Source organism: Leucoraja erinacea, chromosome 2 (genome assembly GCF_028641065.1).
Source record: "Leucoraja erinacea ecotype New England chromosome 2, Leri_hhj_1, whole genome shotgun sequence".
Lineage (NCBI taxonomy): Eukaryota > Metazoa > Chordata > Chondrichthyes > Rajiformes > Rajidae > Leucoraja > Leucoraja erinaceus.
Window position 1 is genome coordinate 113739858 of NC_073378.1, and position 17347 is coordinate 113757204.

At 41.5% G+C, this 17347-nt stretch overlaps 1 protein-coding gene across 4 annotated transcripts in view; it reads left to right on the forward strand.

The window, feature by feature from the left end:
• Positions 1–17347, forward strand: part of galnt11 (UDP-N-acetyl-alpha-D-galactosamine:polypeptide N-acetylgalactosaminyltransferase 11 (GalNAc-T11)) — a 79782-nt gene that overhangs the window by 35789 nt on the left and 26646 nt on the right. For 3 of the 4 annotated variants that reach the window (XM_055664000.1, XM_055664014.1, XM_055664023.1), the window contains 2 exons: positions 14379–14720; positions 16584–16707. In XM_055664000.1, coding sequence (XP_055519975.1) covers positions 14438–14720; positions 16584–16707 — 407 coding nt within the window. In that variant the 5' untranslated portion in view covers positions 14379–14437. Of the gene's footprint in view, positions 1–13986; positions 14170–14378; positions 14721–16583; positions 16708–17347 lie in introns of those variants that run through there. The other variant, XM_055664008.1, reaches the window with a different exon arrangement.

A 17347-nucleotide genomic window follows, 5' to 3' on the forward strand; every position in this document is an offset into this window, starting at 1 on the left:
ATTTTCCCCCATGGTTGGGACCTCATCCCTCCGCAGCCGCTGCTGCGGGCATCCAGATGTTCAGACAAGTCAAAGTCCAGGTAAGTCCTGAATCTGTGCTTCCCCACCGGAGACCGCAGCTTCAGGCCGGTGGTCGAAGATTTAAAGTCCCCGCCGTGCCGCAGCCAGAAGCACCGCATACCACAGGGCCGGCGGTCAGAGCTCCTCTCCAGGGATCCCCGGCAAGGGACCCCGCTCGGGATGGTAGGTCCCCGCCGCACCCGCGGTAGAAGTAGGCCGTGGGCCGGCGGACCGAGCTTCTTCTCCCGGATCCCCAACGCGGGATCCCAGGCCCAGGACGCCGCGCCAGCTGGAGCTCCGCAGACCGCGGCTTCAGGCTGCTGCGGGCCAGCGAACGGAGCACTCCCCACCTGCGAGGGCTGCGCCCGCCGCTGAAGAAGTCCCGGGCGATTCTCCTGGAAAGGCTGCACCGATCCTCGATGTTAGGCCGCGGGGGAGGCGACATGGAAAAAGTCACCTCATCATGTGCCGACTGAATGTGGTCCTTATGCCAGTGGATACCTGTGGAGTAAATTGTCCCACATGAGCAATAGCAATGCATTATAACACAACATCATCACCAATATCATGGTTTCAAGGTCAGTTTATTGTCACATGTACCAAATACCAGTACAAACACAATGATAAGAATCATGCCATTAAATTGCAAGAAAATATGGCTACTTACCCACTCTTCTCTTTATTACAGAATATTACAGCTCATGTTAGCTGTCTAGGATCCATTTGCACATGACTCCAAAAACAGTTCCAACTATGTCTGACTTTTAATAGACCTATTTTTAATTTTTTTTCCATAAAGGAAGGTACTGCTTTTCTATTAGGATCTCATTGATCCCAAAAGTTTCAAATTATAGTAATGCTTTTAAAATTAGAACAATAAGATAACTGGCCGGAGGATGGGAGGCACAGTGGCGCAGCGGTAGATTTACTACCTTACAGCCCCAGAGACCTGGGTTCGATCCTGACTATGTGTGCTGTCTGTACAGAGTTTGTATGTTCTCCCCTGTTATTGTGTGGGTTTCGAAGGTTCAAAGGTCAGTTTATTGTCACATGTATCAATTAAGGTACAGTGGAACACGAATTACCATACAGCCATACTAAAAAAAAGCAACAAGACACACAACTACATAAAAATTAACATAAACATCCACCACAGCGGATTCCCCACATTCCTCACTGTGATGGAAGGCAATAAAGTCTAATCTTCCTCTTTATTCTCCCGCGGTCGAGGCAGTCGAACCATCCGCAGTCGGTTTCCTCCGGGTGCTCCAGTTTCCACCCACAATCCAAAGATGTACAGGTTTGTAGGGTTAATTGGCTTCAGCAAAAATTTCCCTGATGTGTAGGATACTGTTATCCTGGTTGGGGTGATCGCTGGTCGCTGGTTGGCCAGGCTGAAGTGCTTGTTCCCACGCTGTATCTCTAAAGTCTAATCTGCTGCACAATAGTGAAAGGCACTGGAATACTGAAATAAAAAATAAAATACTGCATGCATGTAACTAAGCAGGTCACACATGCTCTATGTCTATTCTAGTGATGTCAGTGGAATATTAGGCAGATATTAGGATGAATAATTGCTTAAAATGTTCCTTGCATTCATATGAGAAGACAAATCAATATGGAATGTTCTATTTAACATCTCTTTGGAGAGACATTGCTGGGGCACACACTTCAAAGTGGAAAGCAGGGTGCTACCAACTGAGTCAAGACTGCCACTTAGTACTAACTATGTTTGAATCTATCAAAATTCAACACTTAAATCTCTGCTTCTGAGTTGCTAAAATTCAGCAGGTTAGTTTGTTGGAATCATTAAAATAATCAGCAGCCATTCTGTTTATTATTCATTTTTTGCAGGATGTATGTGTCACGAGTAAGCCCATCATTTATTGGTTATCCCTAATTGTGAAGAGAGTGATGGGGTGTTTTCTTGAAATCGTTATGCTCATGATGAAGGCACTCTCATTTGGCCAGAGAGTTCTGGAATTTAGGTCCAGGGTCAAAGTAAAATTTCGATCCCAAGTTGGTGACGAGGAGAGGAACGTACAGACGGTGCATCTGATGGCTTTGTCCTCCTATGTGCAACAGTCACTGATTTGAGACATGCTGTTGGAGTAGCCCAGGCTCCAGCACACACACTGCATCCATGCGATACATATGTCACACGACTTACTTAAGGAAGAGTTACACAGCTCAAGTAGTTATGACCAGAAACTGAATAATGGAAATGTACACTGAAAGGGACATTTCATTGAGGCCAATTACAGAATGTTGTAATTTATTTTGCATGGCATTTGTCTTTGATGTCAAAAGCCTCGAGCAATTGTACGGAACAAAACAAAATAATATTGCCAGGCAAAGCTTCATAATGAAAGAATATTAACAACCTACACAAATAAAATGGATATACGATACAATACCACCTCTACTCTCCATTAGAAAATACTGAAGATAACAAGATAATTTACAATATTCTGAACATAATGGCTATTGCAATTTCAACATCTGCCAAATAGGTAATAGTTTGATTACAAACAACATTGAATAAACCTTTCAAACTTGATGCATCACATTCATTGCTGTTTATCATTTTTATGCATTTGGTTATTGACTTTCACTTCAGCAAAACTCTTTTGATATTGGTCTATTATTGTCCCGTCTACCGATGGAAAAACTATCGATGACTCTCCTGAATCTTGGGCCAAGAATATCGAAGATTCACTACTGTCTGGGTAAACCATTTTATCTCATGTTCTGACTGTCCATCACCATATCTTGAGAATGTGACCCTGCTTCTGAATACTCCAGCCAAAGAAGACATCATCCTTACATCTACCTTACCAAACCTTATATGGATTTTGCATGTTTCCGTGAGAGACACTCTTACTTCCAAAATCCTGCTTAACCTTTTTTAATACGACAAACATACCATCGAAGGCTAGACTCAGAGTCTGGCAGCATCTCTGGAGAAAATGAATAGGTGAGTTTTTGGGTGGAACCCATCATCTGAAGAAGTGTTCTGAACTGAAACATCACCTGTTCCTTTTCTCCAGCGATGCTGCCTGACCTGCTGAATTACTCCAGAATTACTCCAGTCTATCTTTGGTATAAACCAGCATCTACAGATCCTTCCTACATCATCACAGGGGTCTGCTTTATCTTTTATCATAGGATAAATCTTCCTATTGTTGTATATTAATTTAGGTAGAAAAAAGAGTATATACAATAAAAAGAAGGGGGCACAGTTGCGCAACCGATATCAAAGTTGGGTGTTGGGTGTGTGGTGTTCTCCCTATAGCCATGTGCGTTTCCTCTAGGAGCTCCAGTTTCCTCCCACATCACAAATACATGTAAGTTTGTCAGTTAATTTGCCTCTGTAAATTCCCTGTAGTGTGTAGGGAGTGTATGAGAAAGTGCTACAGGCCCATTCTTAGTCACGTATATGACCAAAAAGATGAAAACTTGTGGAATACATCTCTTCTAATTCTGAAAGCATTACAGGTATATCGTTTTGTGCTGTATACATGATTCATATTTTTTTCCGGTTTATTAAGTGAAATTTTTATGTGTCACTAGACCAAGTGGGACCCGTTGGGGCCCCGTTCCCCCAACGCAATATTCCACCACTCACCCATAGCCCCCAACTGCGTAGGCGTGCCTCATTTCCCCTAATTTCCACTCATACCCTAGCATTCCCTCCCCCTCTTCTTCACCCTCCCTCTTCTTTCCCCTCCGCACCCCCTCCCTCTCCATTTCCCTACCCTCAGTCACTCCCTCCCTCCATAACCCCTCCCCTCCCTACCCCCTCCTCTCCCTCCATCTGTTTAAATAACATTAAACAACAATCTTCTCCTCTCCTCCCCACTCTCCCCCCCTCTCATTACATCAATGTAACAAATCTCTCATTGCACTGGGAGTCCTATCTTTGTTAACATTGTAACAATTTTTTTTGTTGAAAAAAGCATTATTTTATGTAAATTGGATTTGGGATCCCATCGTGACGTCATAAGCTGCTAATTGTCAGTGCATGCCAGTGAATTTTGTCAGTGGGGTTTTGTAAAATTTAAAATGTGTTCCCAATGCAACCTGTTCCCCCAACGCAATATTCCACCACTCCCCCATTCCCCCAACGCAATATTCCACTACTGACCCATAGCCCCCAACTGTGAACTGCGGCTCATTTCCCCTCATCGCCCAGCACTCCCTACCCCTCCATTTCATCCTCCCTCTTCTTTCCCCTCGCCTCCTCCCCTCCCCGACTCCCTCCCTCACCTCTCCTTTCCCCTACCCTCAGTCACTCCTTCCCTCCCTCCATAACCCCTCTGCCCTCCCTACCCCCCTTGACGTCATTGTGAAGTGGAAGCTGCTGTGTTTTTTATTTTATGTATATGAGCTCCCATTGTGATTTCATGGTGAAACGCTGCTGTGTTTTTGAAAACGGAGGCAAAATATGATTGCTCACGTGTGTGATACCACACAGAAACGTCGTACAAACTCTGTGAATTTTAAAAAGCTAGAAAGTTCATATCTTTAGCAGACATGCATCATTGTTCTGTAGGTAGGAAAATAACAATGAATAAGATTAATCTCTTACAAGAACTTCCTAATGTATTACTGTGATGACATCTGGTCACGTGTGTGATGTGTTGGTTCATTTTCCAAAGAATGGGCCAATCACATAGAATTGGTGAGAATGGGTAATGAATGGTCGGCATTCATCAGCCCACTCGGAGGGCTGAAGGGCCGTTTTCCATGTTTTATCTTTCAATTAATCAATCAATCAATTAATCAATCACATGCAGTTTCATTTGGGTCCCGTAAAATGTAAGTAAGACTTTACTCTTCCACTCATATCCTCTTGCCATAAAGGCCAACATGCCATTTGTCTTCACAATTACTGACAGTACTTCTATATTAACTTTCATAGATTTGTGCACAAAGATCTCCTGGTCCCCCAGATATCAGCACAGCTTGTCTCCCAGTTCACTCTTCAATCTTCTGCATTCTTCGCCCAAAGTGGATGACCTCTGATTTGTCAACATTACATTTTGCATGCCTTGTCTTTGTCCATTCACTGAACCTGTCCTATCCCCTTGAACCCTTTCTGTCCACCTGAGAACTTGCATTGCCAGCCAGCACATAATACACTTGATCCTCTGATTATGTTAATAATGTAGATCATGAAAGGCCAGACACTCAACGTTAATCTTTATTACACCCTCTGGTTCATCCTCACAAGCAAATAATCTGTTTATTTCTCCAGTTTTCTGTCTAATTTTTCATCCCCATCAGTATATAATCTCTAGTTCCATGCAATGTAATCGATTTAATAAGACCTTGTGTGACATATAAGGACTTCTGAAAGCTCAAATGTACTAGCTCTGTTGATTTTTTCCATTATTTAATCTGCTAGTTACAGTTCCACAAAAACTAATACATTTATCAAACATGATTTCCTTTCCTAAATCTACAACAACTCTGCCCAATTAGATTTTATTAAGTGCTTTGTAATTACTTTAGTAATAGATTCCAGCAATCTCCCCTAATACTGTTATCAAACTATCTGATCCGAAGTTCTCCATATTCTCCTTCACTTAAATAGTGGGATTTTTGGATGGTGAGAACTAGTACTCCATCATCTCTAGAATCATCTTAAAAGTCATCAGTGGTAGTAAATGGATGATGTTTTTACATGAATAATGGTGCAATATTGTTTTCTTCATCTCGTACTTTGTTTTTATTGCTCTTGCTGGTTAATTTTCATGAAATTGCCTTTGCGTTTCGAACAAACAATTTCTCATCATTATTTGTGATGCTGGTTTACTCGAGGATTCATGTAGAAATTAACTACTTTTAACATGAAATCAGCTTTCTACATTAAGATAATGCAATTCAAAACATTCACTTTCATTCAGCGCATCTTTCCTTAAAATGTTTGAATGTTCTATAAGATTCAGGTTCATTCATGTAAAATTATTGAATCTACTGATATGAAGGGTTATGCAACCCATTTTAAACCACTGCACAGGTTATTAGTCATAAAGGCAAACTTTGTTATACACAGATGTATAAATGTTGTTTTATTTCCTTTAGCAATGCTTTTTGTCTCTATCCTAATATTTCTCACCTTGCTATACCCTCTCAAACCACATCACAATTTAAAAAAAATAACCTATGATCTATGGCCTTGTGAAACACGAGTTTCTTTTGTTCCTCGTAGTCCAGGTACTGCCCATGTGCATTTGCTCTTTCCTCAGTGTTAAAGACATATGGTGTAGTATTCTATTTAATTGAGGAAATCAAATCTGTCAAATTTATTTATTGTTATCTTTCCTTTCTCTTACAAACGCAGGTTTTTCAAATTAACTTTGGTGTCATACGATCACTTGCTGATTTATGTTATCCTCTCCTTTACTATTTTCAGCTACGGTAATGAGCTGTGGTGCTCGCCTTTGTCTTTATTCTTTTAAATTATTCCTAGTTTAGAAAGGACACCACGGCAAGGTACTGCATTTCATATTCCTCTGTGCATAATAATTCACATTTGAAGAGCAATGAATCTTGTTCCATGGGCAATTTATACCAATACCATGCACTCGTCCGTAAAGGCAGTTTCAAAAATCATTTGATGAAAATTTTGTTTTTAATTGCGAACTCTAAAAGCGTGTGACAATATCAGTTATTGGCTGTCGCACTTCCTGACATTAGGTCCCATTGAATTCACTGTACAACTGATGGCCATGATTATTACTATATTTACTGTTAGCAACCAGTTGCACATTGTTAATCATGTAAAGTAGCGATAATGCATCTTTCAAGTTCAAATATTAGACTCATTGTATAGCTTCTCTCTGTGCAACTTCAGTTATAAATTACATTCTGTCAATGGTTTGTAATGTAATTAAAATTTATTTTGGCTGATTATGGTATAAAGGACATGCAAGTTCCGGTGGCGCTATGGCGGCTTAGGGCACGCACTAATCACCTCCACGCCGTCTAAAGCTAAAATCTTCGAAAATTAAAACAGATCTAAAAATACTCACCGGCAGATGTTCAGCAGTCGCGTAAGTGATGTCATCAGAACGCTACCCCGGTACTTTTAAAATGCCGGGTAGACGCTCGCCAAAACAACGGAGGAAACATCAACTAGAAGATATTGAAGATACTGAAGGCCATGAAGAAGCCTCAACCTCGATGATGGCACACCCCCGAGAGGAAGCAGCAAGGCAACCTCCGGGTTTGGACATCCATTCATTACTGTGTCAGGAGCTTTCGGCTGTGAAGGCAGAAATCTGTGGCAAGATTGACAAGATTGATGCCCGTATAGAGGAGGTGAATTCCGACCTGAACAGGGTAATGGACAGGCTTGAAACCGACATCAGCCGTAAGTTGGAACCTATTCTTGTTACTTCACAAAAACATTGGAATGGAACTTTTCCCCCAAATTAAACAAATAGTTATGTTCTTCTTTAAAGATTAAAGATGTCACTTGGTGCTTTGAGAACATTATCAAACAGCATTAGGCACCTTTTAATTTGAAATATTAGGGCAGATGATCAAAAGGTCAAATGAGTTGTGGTTTGTATGGAGAGATAAGTGTCCATATATTTTTAAGCAAAATGTTTCAGTGTTTTTGTTGTGGAATCATACTACCATAACAAGAGCCCATTTGCTCCATCAAGTCCATTCTGGTTCTCTGTGCAGCAAACTATTTTATTGTAGATCCATACCACTTGCCGTATAAAATAAGTTCTTTCTCACATTCCTCCTGTAACTCTTGCACAGAATTTAAAAACTGTGTCCATTGCTCCTTGTAATATTTCTTGTAATTGTTGTAGTAATCCCTTTATAGCTTTGCTTGAACAATAGAGGTTCTGCAGAACTGGCCTGGATTTTATACTGAAGAAGGGTCTGAAGAAGGGTCTCGATCCGAAACGTTGCCTATTTCCCTCGCTCCATAGATGCTGCCTCACCCGCTGAGTTTCTCCAGCATTTTTGTCTACCTTCGATTTTCCAGCATCTGCAGTTCCTCCTTAAACATGGATTTATACTCAGTACTTCTAATTCTAATTATGAAACCCAGAACATATGTATTTAGCTAACTAGTTTATCAATGTGTTCTGCTACTTTCAAAGATATAGTTAGATCTGATACATAGATGTATATATGTGTGTGTCACATATATGTATGTGTGTTAGTATATATATATATATATATAGTGTGTGTGTGTGTGCATATGAATAACCAGGCCCTTATATTCCCGAACGCTCATTAAAACTTGGTCATTAAATCTATATCGCCTGTCATCCCTCCATATATTTTATTAACGGACAGCTGCTACTTTTCCGATTCTGCAAGCCATATCATGTTACAAGTCAATTGCGTCATACTGATTGCCATGTTTCCAATTCTGGCAAATATTTACATTTTATCGTATTTTGATATCTAGGTCATTTATTTATGTGTGGCGCTATCACTTATCCTTACGGAACATTATTGTCTACTTGTCATTACAGGTGGTTGATTAAGAGAATAATTTTTAATCTGAGAGGTTAGATGTCCATTATTCTAAACTTCCATCTATTGTCACTTTTCTGGCACCAACAAAGTTTTAAAAGTTCATAGCAGTCTTATCTTCTCGCAGCGGTGAACCAGGCCAGCTGCCGCATGTAGCCGCAGGCAACTCCCCGCCGGGTCTCTCTGCATTTTTGGGGGCCCCCCCGCCAGTTCCCTTGTCGTTCTCGGCGGCCCCTGTATTGTGGTCACCAGCATGAATCCTGTGTAAGAATACTGGCTGACATTTCTACACATTGATTTCAGTGGAACCAAATGGACAGAAGTGAGTACATCTGGTACACAAGTTTCATGCCTGGCTCCAAAGATTCCTTCTGTGTACTTTAAACAGTCCAAAGGAAGTCAATGTGTGCAGAGTGGACTATTGGGTAAAGTGATGGGGTAATGTTAGATAAAGAGAGGAAATTGCCTTAGTAAGCCTGTGCATTTATCGATAAAATAATCCATCAGTTGTAGTTCAAAGGATAGTACTTCAATTAAGATTAGACAAAATTCCCCCCCCAAATGTTCAGTTTTCTCTCAAGTTATGCATTTCAAACAGGAAGTCTGGCTTTCAAACGTTATTACAGTCTATGGTATATTGTTAGATCTTCAACGTCTACAATTTAATTAACCTGTCTTGAATTCATATTATACACTCAAAGTTGTCTGATCTAAATCTTTAATTCATTGAACAGTATCTCAACTTTTTGAATAGCTCAAAATATTCAGGATGTATATTATTAAAATAGCTTCAGGCATTTGTAATGAAATACTCTCAAGGTGTCTGACAACATTTGATAGCACTGTTCACTGTTGCATTGATTGGGATCACACAGTATGTGGTTTATAAGAATGATAAGCCCCGTCTTGTTTTTCTGCTTACACTCTTTAATATCTCTTGCATTCACTTTTCTTTGATACAGCTACTTTTTCCTGTATTAAATTCAACTTGCTTTTCCATAGTCTGAGTACGACAAATTGGGGCAGGGCCAGGTTTGATGGTATTAGACAGGAACTTTCAAAAGTTGATTGGGGGAGGCTGTTTGCAGGTAAAGGGACGTCTGACAAGTGTGAGGCTTTTAAACATGAATTACGGAGCCTTCAGCGCCACTTGTTCTTGGTAGAGTGAAGGTCAAGGCAAGCAGTAGTAGATAACTCTGGATGATAAGGGATATCGTGGCACTGGTCAAGAGAAAGGAGGAGGCATTTATCAGGCATAGGCAGCTACGATCAAGTGTATCCCTTGAGGTATATAGGTTGGTGCAAGAGTGCACTGAAAAGTGAAGCAGAAGAGACAAAAGGAGACATGAGATAGCTTTGGCAAATTACGTAAAGGAAAATCCAACAAGATTCTATAACATGGATAGGACAGGTTTATTACATATGGGGCAAACACAGGCAGGTGGGACTAGTGTAGATGGCCCATGTTGGTCAGCCTGGGCATGTTTGACCGAAGGGTCTCTTTCCACGCTGTATGACTGTCGACAATTCTGGGTTTCTGACATTCTCATGTCTTTCACCTACTAACCTGAATAAGCAAGGCCTTGATTTAAAAAAAACATTACTAATTCCAAACAGTTGTCAGGAAAATTGTTTCCAGGCAGGGCACGGTTAGTATCTGTTCAACAAGGAACTGCAGAAGCTGGAAAATCGAAGGTAGACAAAAGTGCTGGAGAGACTCAGCAGGTGCGGACAGCATCTATGGAGTGAAGGAAATGGGCAACGTTAGTATCCGCATTACCTAAAGTAATCCCTTTCATAATGCATTATTTTTAATGGTTCCACATTAAACAATAATGATGGGGAATAGACTTCATCGATACAATAAATATAAATCAGAATGTTAACAAGAATTTGCCTTTGTGCATTGGGCAGCATCACTCCAAGAATAATAAATAAGACATTGAAGAAAGATTGGATAAGTTGGTATTGTCATAGGAAATATAATAGTACAGGTCCACCCCCAATTTTTCCAGCGTCCTTGGTTCCAGAGCCTTGCCATATTGTCCATTTTGCTAGACAAACAGAGATCATCATGACCTTGGGGGGGGTTGTAGATACCGGCCTGGAAAGTAAGCTATGGGAATGGATCTGCCGGCTCGAGCCAGGCCGGAGTTCCGGAGCGCTCACATTGTTCTAACAAGTTTTCAAGTGCGCTCACATAATTTTGTCTGGATTAAGGGAGTGCCAGACCATTAATTGCTGGAAAATCGGTGGACCTGTACCAACAGATTTGAATAAGCAGAAGACTATGTTATAAGGTGATATGTGAAAGGGACAGAATTGAGTGGAATTTTTTAAGGTTATGATCTAAGTTATCCAAAGAACAGTGGCATTAGTGACTTTCAGAAGGGCACATCAATGCACGAAAAAATATATTAGGGGAGAGCAGAACTAATTGCAATCTGTAGCAGGCACAACAGTAACCTGTGCTGTGATTTTGAGCATTTCACGTAACTTCATGGGAATAACATTTGGCCTGCTGGTGGGATCTGGCCCATAGGATGTTTTCATCAGGTCCACCGTGGTGAATAGCAAGCTGTCCGTGCTTGCTGCTCCGTGACCTTGGACATGGCAATGGTCAGAAATGCAGATTAAAAGTTGTAATCTTCAAACTTGTAAGAGCTATAGAGGATTTTGTTTTTGTGTTTTTTGTTTACTCTTTACTCTTAAAGATAGGGGATACGGGGAGAAGGCAGGAACGGGGTACTGATTGTGGATGATCAGCCATGATCACATTGAATGGTGGTGCTGCCTCGAAGGGCCGAATGGCCTCCTCCTGCACCTATTGTCTATTGCCTATTGTTTCCCACACCGGCAGTTTAGTTTACAGATACAGTCCGGAAACGGGCCCTTCGGCGAACCGAGACCACATCTCGGGACAATTTACAATTTTTAGCGAAGCCAATTAATCTACTGACCTATGGTCTTTGGAGTGTGAGAGGAAAGCGGAGCATCCGGGGAAAAGCTACACGGTCATGGGGAGAACGTACAAACTGTACAGGCAGCACCCGAAGTCAGGATCAACCCTGAGTATCCAGTTCCTTGAGGCAGCAACTCTTCAAACAATTCAAGAAGATTAGTTAAACATGCCTTCCAGCACAAATCCATGTTGACTGTTCCTAATCAGTGTTTATCCACCTATATGCTTCTGGCCCACCACTGCCTGGCTATAATTGCTAGGTTTTACTCTCAGACCCCCTTTTAAAACAATGGAACTGACCTCCGGCACTATTCCCGTTTGCATGGGTTGCAATGGGGTTTGCAAAAATATAGTTGATTTTGCTTCCCTATACCTGTATTATTTGGGGATCTGCGATCAAACAAAAGGCAGAAATACTCAGTTGGAATTGAACCTGTTTTTCATAAATCTTTCACTGCTAATTATTTGCCTGCAGCTGGATGGGTAAAGAAAACAGCGGCAATTCTCATGATTTATTTCACACTTATTTTACATACATTTGTTTTCAACCTTGCACAATCCAAAAAACTTGTGTGACAACTTTATCTAGACGTTAGCTCCTGATTGCTAAAGGGCCAGTCCCAGGATTTTGTGATGTACAAAATCTTTGCGCGCCATCTGCGTGTTGCACAAATGACGGCCAAATGGGACAGGCCCTTCAGTCCTGCACCACTTTGTCAACCAGTTGCATAAGCTCATGCATTAGCCGGTGGAGAAATATCAAATGTTATTGAAAATTATAACTTTAAAAATTGATTCTACTAAAACATTTAAAACATTAAAATACTGCAAAATCTGGCATATCTATTATTAGTTATCTAGAAATCATTTGAAGTGTCTAAAACCTGTACCCTGGTGCACCTATTGGTAATTCTTCCCAAACTGGGAAGGCCTATTGATATTCCGATGGGGGTTACAGTAAGTTCACCATGTTTCCACAGAATTTAAAGCACCCGATCCACGTGATGTTGTAATGATCTTGAAGTGGTCCTCACCACAGATCTTGATTTTAGATCCTCTCTTTGGTCGTCCCTCCACTCCAGGGCCGGATTTAGATGAAGAGAGGCCCTAGACATTCCACTTGTGAGACCCCTCCCAATCTCCACCCCCACGACGAGAGGAAGATAGAAGAGTCCAGATTGACACCGATGTGCAGCCGTGCGTGGCCATTGAATTAAGGGCTGGAAAGCTGCGCTTTTTATTTATTGCCAGTGCTAGTGTCGAGTTATCAGTTTAAAACACTATTATTCTGAAGTGGAGGGCAAGGAAAATTACTGAAGTGTTGTTTAGAGAATACAGTGCGTTGTGACAGCATATGTAAGAAAGGCCTACTATGACAGTGTCAAAAATATTATACACCAGGCCCGTACAAAGCTTTTCAAAAAGGGGGTGGCAAGGCAGGATTACAAACATTTTATGTGAAATAAGTGCGCGCAGCGCATATCACAAGCGCGAAGCTCAAAGACACTTGCGGCCGGGGTCCAGGGCCCGCTTAAGGGGCCTTTCTTTTCAATTCTGGTAAGACCTAGTCAACCTAATCTCTCTTCATGCTGTTGCCCCCCCATCTGTTTGGTAACCTTTGTTGCGCTCTCTTGATGTATAGTTTAAGGAGACCCAAACTGCAGTGCAGTCTATAACATTGTGAGAGGCATAGATTAGGTAGAAATTTTTCTTAGGGTGAAAATGTCAAGGACGTATCTTTATGGTGAGAGAAACATAGTTTAAGGGAGATGTGCATAGCAAGTTTTATTTTTTACCTAGAGAATGGTGGGTGCTTGGAATGGCTGCCAGGCTTGGAGGCCGATACAATTGCGGCATTAAAAATACTTTGGATATACATGGATATGCAGGGAATGGAGGTACATGGATCATGTGCAGGCTGAGCAGATTAATTTAACTTGGCCTCATGTTTGGCACGGACATTGTAGGCCAAAGGGCCTGCCTTCCTGTGGCAACAAGAAAACCAGCTGGTGGCGCAGCAGAGATAATGAAATCAAATTTCTAATAATAATAGAATCAAAATTCTAATAATAATCCTCACTGAAGATAGACACAAAATGCTGGAGGGTCTGGCAGGCAGGAGACAAGGAATAGGTGATGTTTCATGTCAGAACCCTTCTTCACACCTTGGTCCTTCAGACCAGAGATGCTGCCTGACCCGCCGAGTTACTCCAGCATTTTGTGTCCATCTTTGGTATAAAGGAGTATCTGCTGCTCCTCCCACAGTCATCCTCTCTGCATGATTTTCCCACTATTTCTATCAGATGGGAGTGGTGTAGTAATGGACAGTTTAGACTAGGGTCTAATGTCACATTCACTGCACCATTTTCTCAGGAAAAAACGCTGTTAATAATTGATCCCTAATGCATTAATCCTCTTACCAATGAACTTTGTTCGGTAACCAGCAGAGTATTACAATGGGATGTTATCTCTGCACTGAGCTCTCTGCTCTTAGAAATTAAAGTGTGATTATTGCTGCAAAATCAGATAGTCACAAGACATTTGGCTTTCATTATTATTTATTGACAGGTTTTGTACACTCAAGCATTGTCAACCAACAAACTACTTGTTTTATTTTCCAGCGATAACTCGAGGTAGGTAACTATGTCGAGGATGCAGTACACATTCAGGCAGTTATTATCAACGTTTGTTTCACTGGTACCATTGTTTTCATAATATTGGCAGGGTTGCAGTATATACATTGAATTTTTTTTTATCTGTAATGCTTTGTGGTTTGTTTCAGAGGAATTTTTGTAATGTTTCTGGTGTGCAGCTAATCACTAACAGCTCGTTTCTCAAACAGGCTTAACTTTATGCGCTTCAGAGGAATGAAAATGGGCCTCTAACAATGCTTTGTCTACCATGGGCAGTGTCACGCTACGCTACTTCTGCTATGGATGTCTTTTTACATCCGTGACCTGGACACTTCTCCTCTTCATCTACTTCAACTTTAGCAGCGAAAGCTATACTTTCAGCAATGTGCCCTTCCAGGGGAACCAGCGAGCGCCATGGAGATTCAAACCCCGATTTACCAAAGGACCCAAACGTCTGCCTGTAACACAGCATCAAGACAAAGCAGACAGCCAGTTTATGCAGCACATACCAAAAATGTCAGAGAAAAAACTGGAGCACTTTTCAGAATTGGGTGAGTCAATTTCTCCCGTTAGGGCACTGTATTTTAAAATGGCCGATTAATGTTTGATTAAGAATGTTACGTTTTTTTTAAAGTAAGTGTTTTTGTAAAATGCTCCTATCCAAAATGTCTATGGTTTTTAAAAAGCTGAAGATGAGAACACAATATTGCTCTGTATTTCTTAAATCAACATTGACAGTGCATTTGATCAAAGTTAAGTTCATAAAAGCTCAAATGCTGTTTGTGTTACCTTAGGTATGGCACTTAAATAACATTTTTTATTTGTGCATGGATCAATTGGCAAGCAGAGAAAATCGATGGGTTACTAGAATTTGTCTCTTTTAAAGATATGTGCAATATCTGGTTTGGCAACATTAATTGTCACTAAATTGTGGATTTGCTGAGTTGCTAGACCTATTCATTCAATGGGAAGAACAAGAGGTTATTTCCAAGAGACACAAGGATCAGCAGATGCTGGAATCTAGTGTAGAACACAAAGAGCTGGGAGAATTCAGCGGATCAGGCAGAATCTCTGGAGGACATGGACAATGACATTTTGGGTTGGGGCCCTTCTTCAGACAGGTTATTTCCTGGCATCTGAATGGTGTAACGGTCACTGGGATATGATCTAATATTTGTCAGAAACTGAAACTTGACATCATAGTTGTCTTTGTCAAGGTTCATTCTAAGCAGCTGCATACTCATGATTCTGTGCTCAATGAGCTGTTTCCAGGGACATGTTCTAAGCCCAATCTCAACAGTTGCTGCAAGATCATCAACTCGGCAAAGCCTTCTCTAGTCAATCGAAAACTCTAGTGAAAGGAGCTATTCACAACAGAATGCTGCAAACAGCAAGAGCCGTGCTACATAGTTATGGACAAGCTGGAGCATGATGTGGCTTCCACAAAGGCCGTGAAGAATGGTTCCAGTTTATGACGTGCCATTGCACATTGTGGGACTGCAGCCTGTATATAAAGCTCTGGGGACTGTTTGCTCAAGAATATATGTGGAAGAAGATTGATGCCATGATAATAATGGTATGTTCTAAAAAATGACACCATATCAATGTACTGCATTATATATATATATAAATGTCCCCTCATGGGGGACCCGGGGGAAGAAGCCATCACTACGGCCTGCGGCCAACTTCTACTGCGGGCGCGGTTGCGAATTACCATCACCCCTGGAGGGGAGCTTCGACCGCCGGCCCTGTGGTCTGTGGTGCTTCTGGATGCGGCGCGGCGGGAACCTTAAACTTTAAATCTTCGACCGCCGGCCTGCGGCCTACACCAACTTAAAGCCGCGGTCTCCGGTGGGGAAGAGCCGATCCTGGACTTACCTGGACTTGTACCTTGTCCTTTTACCATCTGGACGCCCGCAACAACGGCTGCGGAGGGTTGAGGTCCCGACCACGGGGGAAAATGGAGGAGGACTGGCCAAATTGTGTGCCTTCCACCACAGTGATGAATGCTGTGATGGATGTTTGTGTTAAATTTTTATTGTGTTTTGTGTGTGTTCTTTATAATTGTACCGCTGCTGACATATTCATTTCACTTGCACTTTATGTGCAATGTGACAAATAAACTGTATTGTATTGTATAACATATTGAACTGCCCGGAGACTGAAGTTGTATAGGGGAGAGGATCTCCTGTTTAAAACCTCCTGAAACATCGTGCAGCATTGGAATGAGAGGGGATGAGATTCAGGAGCAGAGTGCATCTGTTCAACGGACACCTGACTCTGGCCTCCACCAACTCCCAGTGTGACAATCAGGCATATGGATTTTCTGATATTGAAATGTGTTTCCTGACAAACCATTGTAATCTGTTATTATAAATATCCCCAAGTACATTAATAATGCAATTTTTTTCCAGGTATGATTTTCAATGAAGTAGATCAGCAGATTCGGAATGCAGGATACCAGAAACACGCTTTTAATGTGCTCATCAGTAATCGTTTAGGCTACAACAGGGATGTTCCTGATACCAGAGACTCAAAGCAAGTTCTTCATATTTAATTTTTGTTTGATTTAAAAAATGCACTCCATATTTACCCATGCATTTAATGATGTTGCTTAATGCTTTATTCCAAAACTGCCATGGCACGCAGCTATGGACAAAACACAGGCAAGTGGGACTAGTGTAGATGAGAAATGTTGGTCGGTGTGGGCAAGTTGGGCCGAAGGGCCTGTTTCCACACTGTATCACTCTATGACACCTTCATCACCTCTGAGCTTGATGCTGTCAGTGCTGGCAAATGTCCATCAGCTCCTTTAGACAGCTCCTGCTCACATCCTACGCTTCATGCAATCTTCTTCATCTTGCCTCTGGGATTCATGCTGACCTCTATTGGCTTCGACTCTATTACATTTGAACAAGGCAGGTTATTCGCAGTAGAATGCATGTCTACAGGTCTCCAGGTGTAGTGGAAGGGTTAAATAAGTATTTTGAGTTGAAATTGGATGGTGGAACTAGAAATCACTAGTTAGGGCACTTGTGGACAGGGGCATTCTCTATACAGTGTTGGTTACCACACTGCAAGAGAGGGTATAGAGGAGATTTACAAGATGTGGCCTGGTCTGTGTGGTTACAAAGTTGAGAAGAGTGTCTAAGCTACATTATTTTCTGATGGTCAAGTA